This window comes from Hippocampus zosterae, chromosome 6, assembly GCF_025434085.1.
Source record: "Hippocampus zosterae strain Florida chromosome 6, ASM2543408v3, whole genome shotgun sequence".
NCBI lineage: Eukaryota > Metazoa > Chordata > Actinopteri > Syngnathiformes > Syngnathidae > Hippocampus > Hippocampus zosterae.
In genome coordinates, this window is record NC_067456.1 from 16,967,640 (window position 1) to 16,975,741 (window position 8,102).

At 40.4% G+C, this 8,102-nt stretch overlaps 1 protein-coding gene and 1 long non-coding RNA gene across 3 annotated transcripts; one reads left to right on the forward strand and one right to left on the reverse strand.

The window, feature by feature from the left end:
- The first annotated feature begins 105 nt into the window (after positions 1–105).
- On the forward strand, positions 106–3,251 carry LOC127602563 (uncharacterized). 2 transcript variants are annotated; one of them, XR_007962826.1, is made up of 3 exons: positions 106–221; positions 254–1,571; positions 3,125–3,251. It is a non-coding gene; the product is annotated as an uncharacterized LOC127602563 (long non-coding RNA). The 2 variants fall into 2 exon arrangements; XR_007962825.1 differs by lacking the exon at positions 3,125–3,251 and adding an exon at positions 1,856–1,989.
- Positions 2,178–7,635, reverse strand: vps33a (VPS33A core subunit of CORVET and HOPS complexes). Its single transcript, XM_052068742.1, has 13 exons — positions 7,482–7,635; positions 7,160–7,225; positions 6,902–7,029; positions 6,594–6,780; positions 5,384–5,500; positions 5,121–5,295; positions 4,847–5,040; positions 4,383–4,509; positions 4,212–4,279; positions 3,921–4,058; positions 3,415–3,552; positions 3,157–3,325; positions 2,178–2,613 (listed from the first exon to the last, which is right to left on the reverse strand). Exons 1-13 carry the CDS (start codon positions 7,581–7,583, stop codon positions 2,420–2,422), a joined length of 1,803 nt encoding a protein of 600 aa, XP_051924702.1. The 5' UTR covers positions 7,584–7,635; the 3' UTR covers positions 2,178–2,419.
- Positions 7,636–8,102: the final 467 nt, after the last annotated feature.

Sequence of the window (8,102 nt, forward strand, 5' to 3'; positions counted from 1 at the left end):
GTGTTACAGGTACATGGACATTATTAAGTATGGGCATCAGGGTCCTTAAAGGAGGCCCTGGACATATGTGTGCCATATAATTTCTTGGCCTGGTTAGTGTCTTGAGATGAGTATCCAAGCAGTAAAAACAGCGAGCAAATACAGTCTGAATTCAGACATATACGCATCCTTACATTTTTTCTGCGCGGCTTGCTAAATATGAATGTCAACCTCCCGAAAATGTATTTAATCGCTTGGAATCAGTTAGTAATAGTGTATTACAGATGTAAAAGCGTTTTATTTGTATGTTTTGGACGGCACATTTGGTACTGTGACATCATTTGCTGCGATCAATTTTACATTGCATCAAAATTAACAGTTCCAGAATGCACCCACCATTTAATTTGATGCAATTCAAATTGTTGATTGTAATTGTTCCTCTTTTACCTGCAGCAGCAAGTTTGGTTATTGCATTCTTACAAAATTATGACATTTTTGTGATAGGTATAGACTAGTGAAGCAGGAAAACATGTTTCCATTTAAAGCATTACTGAGGTGTGGATTTCGAGTCCAAAATTAAACATCTTCAATTTGAGTACAGAGCTCCAAGTCCAAGTGCAGGTTGAATTTTTTTTGTCGTTTTACTTTCCCACCATGTAGTAAGTGGTCCAACGGGCGAGAAGCAAAGAACCAAAAAGCACGGTGTAGCTGAATAGGACAAATTTGAGGATTTCCCTGAATGTCCGCAGGAAGCGGATAAACAAAGGCTCGGAATCCAGATGCACCTCCTGTGTCATGTGCCTGGGAGCAGCAGGAGTCAGGTGTCCCAGGTTCCCACCTCGTCCCATTCTGCAAACACACACTTGTCACGACACGAAATAATGAAGCAAATAAATAATGTATAGCATTTCAATTCAAGCAATTGTATTAGAGGACACACGCTCATGTTGACTACTGTTTAATAATTAATCTGCAGATTGCACTAAAAGGTTTCAGTATTGATCTTAATTTCACAAACAACGCGTCTTCAGTCATTCCTTTAGCTCTCATAAAACTATGCTCTTCAAAATTCACACTCAGAAAAGGCCATAACTAAAAATAAGCACAAAAATATGAAAACATTAAATTTACATGAAAAAAAAGGACCAGTGAAATGTAAAACTGTGATAGAAGTTGCAGTCAAACCATCAATTGTCCAAGAGGAAGTCTTTCAAGACTTTAATTTTTAAAATACTGTAAGTACTACTTGCTAAAATGAGACACACTTATAAAACAATGTACTGTTTATGAAGCATCATAAAGCTATATGATGTTAAATTGTATTCCGCTAAATGGTAAAAGAAATGATATATTAATCAAAATGAAAGCATCCAAACATCCACAAGCAACAGTCGTCATTATTGTAGCTTTAAATTAAAACTCATACCTTGATGTTGTTGAAGGAGGACCGGCGGTGTTCACAGGGCGGGCTGTTACTCTCCTAGCCGCAAAGTTGGCTGGTGCAACCTGCAGCCTTTCAACTCCCAGCTGAGGAGGAGCCAAAGACAAGAACTGATCACAAGGATTTTATTCCCCTGGGATTGATCCTTATGGTAGTTATGCCTCCTGTGCACCTGCTCCTCAGACCCACACTAGTATAATATAAAACCCACCAAGCAAACCTTACTCATAAATCTAATTAGAAAAAAACATGGATTTATCCATGAAGAGTACACCGAGTATGCCCTGTCAGCAGGGAGACCTGTTTATACGGTAAAGACAAGGAGATGATATTGACTGAAGACCTAAAGCCTTGCTGCCGCACAGTTATTCTCTGCCGGAACATTGAGCAAATGGCTTCCTAATTCAATCAGTGTCCTGTGCTGTCAAATGATAGGATGCTGAGGCCTGAGCTCTCCAGACGGCGCAGGAGCATTATCGGCTGATCGGGAGGCCTGTTACTGCACTAATTGCTCCTTCCGAGGGCTGGGCCAGTGATGACAGCACTACTCCCACCTCCCTCATCGAAATCTTCTGTTAAAAAAAATAAAAAAGATGCATTCACATCAGTAGTGTTGCAGACAATATTGAATAATAGAGGGACCAGTTTAACTTCTTGATTTCGTTAATATATTTTATATGAAAAGGAAGAAGCATACACACAAAGAAGAGGAACGATCAACAATAATTGTAAAAAAAAATACATTTTTCCTCACAAATTACATTTTGACAAACGCTTTATTAATACATACAATAGCTTCTTAACAGAGAAGTGACTTTCTCACAGTGTACAGTAACAATAAGCCAGTTTTTCATTACCTCAGTACAATCCAGGAACAGAAAGAGCGCAATCCGTTTCCCTAACATGGACATCAATGAGACACCTGCAGCATGCTGATACTAACATGAAGAGATGTCAATCAAAGGGTTGTTTGATGTGTGCAGGTGTGTCACAGTTGACTCAATTCATCTGAGCTTCGGGTGTGTCCATGAGAGATTTGATCCATGATGCACCATTGATGAGTTTGGTTGTCGCTATAACGTATTCCATCCCGCTGTCCTCCATTTGAGAAAGGAAACGGAGAGCTGCTATTTCGGCATATGTCACTCCTCCCAGGAAAAACACCAGTGTTGTCCTGTTCTCCCCCTGCTGGCCTGCAAGTTAGTCATAGATGTCGTCTCACACACATCCAGTAATATACAAACCTGATTGTAGCTCTCATTTTTTGATCCACAACTTTGAGATATACAGTGGTATACAACTATAGGTGCATAAAGCCACGACGAGAAAAAAATAAACATTAAAAGCATACAATTATTCATCAGTTTTGCTGAGACTATTCTATTATCACCTTTGAAAATCTGTTTTAACATGGGCAAGCAGAAGCAAGCCACTGAATCTAATTTCAGAGTTCTAATTAACATATTGCAAAGTGAGTGTCATTCCCATCAGTGTTGACACCTTCAACTGCCAATATGGAAGTGCTGGTGGTGACTTGATAAATGCTGTGTTCTTATCTATCCCTCTCTTTAACCACATGTACACATACAAAAACAAGCGCAAACTGCCAGAGGTAGGGTAACAATGTCAGCCTAGTGCGATCCATCTACTCATTCGCTTTTGCCCTGACACAAACAAAGCCTTACTCTTATCTATGTCTTGCAGGCAGAAAGAAGACTGTTTGTGTTGGCTCTTACGTTTTTTGTGGAGTCCAGCAGGCAGCTGCTGGCGCTCCTCAAAGTGTGGACCCGGGAGCATCTTCAGCACCTCCTCGATGCTTCGCCACCCTGGCCTGGCCAGTAATTGGGTGAGTCGGATGCTTAATGGTGCGTAGCCACTGTACACGTAGGAGATGTCATTGGGGTTCTGAGAGAAAGACAAAATCAACTCACTAAATATAACCATGTCCTCATCACAGTTAAAAGTTAAAACATGTAATTGCCTGCTATTCATACTTGCTCATTTGCATCCTCCATCCACAATTTAAGTGTTTTTCTAATAGTCGGGTTATTATTCCTTGAGCTGGTCTGCGGTTTCAGAAGACCCCCTTTCTCTAGGTTGTTCAGTGTCAGGATGTGCTCATAGCCATAGGTCTTATATAAAAGAAAAGCAGACATGTAGATACAAATTAATGGATGTCACCAAAGATATCATTATTGACAAAAAAGAGAGTAAAGGAATAAACCCTATTGTATCATCATACACTACAGAGAAAAAGCACAACCATACACAATAACATAATTCACTTCCACCGAAACCTTAATTGTTCATTTTACAAAAACATTTTGGACAATTGCACATTTAATACCAGGGCACCTCCTCATTTCCATTTTCTTGAACTTGCTGCAAGAGGAACCACCAGATGTTCCGAAATGTTTGTCCATTCAATAAAATCTATCCGTCATAGATTAACACAGATTTATTGGACATTTTTTAAATGTCATTTTATTTTTCACTCTACCTGAAGAATCTCCCGCTTGTAGTGATCAAGGACCTTCTGTTTCAGGCCGTTGTTACAGACGGACTGCATGCACACAAGCCGCAGAATCTTGATGAGGGGATCCTTTTGGGCAATGCGGTCTTCAATGTACGTGTTCACCTGGGTTATAAAACATCCACGATATTAAAGGTATACCCAATACATAATTTCTCAAAACTCTCAAATCTGTTTTTGACAGCAAACTTGCACTAGAAATATATAATTGCAATAGATTGAATAAAAGATGGGTTCAAAGACTACAGGTAGGTACACCTTGTCTGTGTCAACTCCAGTCATGAACTCCTGCTCCACTGTTAGGTTATCGAAGAACGCCTCAGATGCTGAAACAGACACGACCCAGTGAAACAAACTTTGGTAGTTAAACAAACTTTTGTTCTTCATCAGATGTGTAAAAGGAAGTACGGCAACTGATTGTTTACAGACTTGTTATGTCCTTAATGAGTTCTGCAATGGATGTGTGGTTGGCCAGAGAGCTCCGTGCTGCCTGCATATGAGGCAATTGCGAAACAAACTGCTTAATTTCGCCCACTGTTTTTGCATTGTGTCGTTCCTGTAAAATAAGACAACAAATATGACATATCGATAGTTAATCTGCCATACTAAGATGATAAGAAAACACTGGGAACATTGTTACGCTTCCTGATGGAAAAAGTACTTCATCTTATCTCTTTACACTTACCATCAACTCCCTAATCAAATGGATTTTCCCTCAAAACCTTTGTGACAACATATCAGATTACAATTTTATCTGATTGTAATTCAGTTAGGCTCTCAGAAAGAGATGACAACATAGCGTTTGAGTAGCTTTTGTAAATATAGCACACATCTTTGCAGGTTTAAGAGTGGATAAACAAGTCGGGGTGGTTTAAAGTTGAAGCAGGACCTACCTCAAAGGCAGCAGAAATAATTTTGGCCTTTTTACTGAGTGCTGCGCCAACAGCATTGAAGTTTTTGTCACGGATTTCAGCATAAAGCTCCTCTGCTGAATTGAGTTGCAGCTTCTTGGGCTCTGTGGGCAAATCTTTACTTGCTTCACCTTGTTTTTTCTGGGCAAACTTCTCAGGTGGCAACTTGACATAACCTGCAAATTAAATTTAAATAGAACCTGGTCACTAAACAAAGAAGTAAGACATATTTCATGAATATACTGTATATCCTTACCATTAGTGATTCCATATATTTCGTCAATAAGACCTTCATATGTGAGTTGTGTAGCCAGAGGAGTTAGCAGGTCTACATTCCGGTCTAAGAGAAGCAGGGTGTCAAACACGGGCAGGATCTGATTCTGAATACCTGCAAACTCCCTTTTCATCCTCAGCATCATGTTGGCAACATGCTAATAGCAAACAGAAAAAGACAGACAGTAAATATCAGTGGACACGCAATAAAATGCTTTGTTGTTCAATTCTTTCTGCTTTGCCCACCCGCGCACATTCTCCTTTTCCATAAATCTGTGGAATGGTGCCATACAATGCCTGTAATGTCATAAGACCCTTGGCTGTGTGGTAAAGGCTTGTTTGGTCATTTTCCAAGTAGCACTCCTGTAAGACAATGCAAAATAAATTAATATCACACTCAGGACAAAACCATGGTTGCTTTTTATAATTTTTTCATGTTACAGAATTTTTCATCCCACAATTGTCTGCCAACTGATCATGTGATGGATACTGCTGCTAATAACACGTGAACCAAGTGATTGTAATCTCTATCTTGACCACTGGATGTCGTACAACCCAACATGCATTTGGATGTAATTAGCTGAATCAGTGATAATTTTTCTATTTAAAAAAAAAAGTAAAGTAATAAACATAACACATAACATAAAACATGGACATTCGTGCAGTCCTAACCACTTTTCCGTCACACGCTTTGTTGTTTGAAGCAGTTTGAGATGAAAGAAGAGATAATCAAAGTGTCCTTTAACCAGTGGATCAGAGACGTCATGCTCAAAATGCGCACACGTCGGCTACAAGCCAAGTTTCAAAGTCAACAAGAAGCTGTAGCATCCATTGATAAAAAAAGAGATTGGTTCACTTCTCCTGTACCGTGGAAAACCATTTCAATTCCAAGCGGCGACTCTCTGTTCCAAATACGCATTGGAGCGCTGCACCAACACTCCTCTCTCCTCATCCTCAACTTCAGCAGCCATCCATCCCGCCGCAACAACGCCGACTGTCCAACAGTGCTGACATCTCCACTGAACAAAATGAGGTTGTGAAAAATGCTGACCGTTACAGGCACAAAAAACACAAGCGCCCCAGGTCTGTCCAGCACCGACAGTCAATGGCGCCGACATTCCTCCCAATCAAAATCTGTGCTGGCAAAGGCGTGCTGCCGAGAAGGTGCAACCGCCAAGCACAGATACTTCTCCTTTGACAAATGTCGTGGCCAAAAAACGCTGCAAACAGTCCATATCAGGTCCACACGATGAAACAACATGTGACAAAACAAAAGACAAAAACAACAAAAAAAGAACAAAAAAGCAAGGCTCTTGAAGAGCACTTGCCGAAGGCTGCCTACTTGCGCGCCATCTTGGAACTCTTATAATCATGAGAAGCCCACCGAGAGAAGGTACTTCATTTAAAGAGCAGTGGGATACTTGATTTTTCTTTGAAATGCAAAAATTAAACACACCCTGAAGGCACTTTCATATTCCATGGACAGCAGGTCACCATCATAGGGAATCAGGTCCAGGATATACTCATCAATGTTGATGAAGGAGCCAAGCACACCCTGCTCTTTCAGCCTTTGTTCACACAACATGCTCCGTCGGGGTACAAAAAGGATGTGAAAGTCACGGGTCGAATGCAGCTTATCTTCACTGACAAGACAAAATACAAGCCATGGGCAGTTAGTCGTGTATGAGGGTGACTTTCAGGGATTTAAAATCCTGGACTGTCTTTAAAGGACCATGTTTTGAAATCGAGACACATAAAACTTACTTGAATACATTCTCAGCAATAATATCCATGAGCTCTAGTCTTGGACGGACAAAGAAGATGATGTTTTTGACATCGGCCGAGGGGAGCCGGCCGGTCTTGAGGGTGAACATTTTTTCCACCTCATGTTCCTGAACCAAAGAACAACATGCACTTTTGATATGAAGCAGAAGAGGCAGGTTTTTGCATTCAACTCTGGTAGCATGAACAAAAAAGCCTTACTAAGTCAGCAATATGAATACACATGAAGAGTGCAGTTACCTTAAGTAGGGAATATTGTGCTATTAGTCCAAAAGGTCCAGTCAGATATTCATCCCAAACTATGGCCTGCAGAACAAAAGCAAATACCGGTACAGAGCACATAAGATCTGCAATGTGTAAAAAACACCATCTGTATTTCAAAGTTTGCCAATTTTAAATATTTTTGATATATGTCACGTCAACTCATATGTCAGTCAAAGCTCCAAACACTGTTTAGCAGTCTCTGTTGATGGCTACACAGCGATGTCAGAGCCTGACTCCGTTCCTCTGTCTACGGCAGAGATGAGTCTCCTGTTGTTCTTGCCTACAAGTTAAATATTACCTTGCTTCCAGCACACTTGTCCAAGAACTCCCTGAGCTCCTTTCGTGCTGCTTCTCTCAAAATGTTTAAATTAACTCTCCCGTATGATAAGTGGGCAGCCATTTTTCTTTTTCGCAAATCACGTGACTCATAGGACCTCACGTGACCATCGACACACAATCCGACATAAAAACAACTCTCTGAAGACACGAACGACGTTTTTTGTGAAATAACAGCCTATCAAATTCCCCTAAGTAAATATCACTAATTCAGTCAGTCTAAATTACATGACATCTCGGGGAAAACAATTGATTTGTGGGGCAAAGTAACTCAACTCTGCGCATGCGCACTGGGTGAACTGTGGTCACGAGAGAGCTCATCGCTGTCTATTTGTTATACCAAATGTCGGGAAAATATTGTTTGAGTAGCACCTTTGGGATGTTTATAAACATATACAGTACATCAATTGAAGACAATTGAAGGCGTGGCATTCATTGTACATCCAGAACGAGTAACAAAAACTATGCCTTTAAAAACACACCTCTCGGTTGAAGTGTTTATCTGTCACAAAGTGAGTATGTTGAAGTTTTACGTGCCTGCTCTACTCATCTTAAGCGAGACAGCTCATCACGTAAAGAAACA

What these genes read in the sequence shown, in the direction of transcription:
- vps33a (XM_052068742.1), bottom strand. Translation starts at nt 7,583, where the DNA reads ATGGCTGCCCACTTATCATACGGGAGAGTTAATTTAAACATTTTGAGA. An exon ending in AATATATGGAATCACTAATG is followed by an intron (nt 5,041 to 5,120) that starts GTAAGGATATAC and finishes TTTAATTTGCAG; the next exon opens with GTTATGTCAAGTTGCCACCT. An exon ending in TGGAGGATGCAAATGAGCAA is followed by an intron (nt 3,326 to 3,414) that starts GTATGAATAGCA and finishes TCTTTCTCTCAG; the next exon opens with AACCCCAATGACATCTCCTA.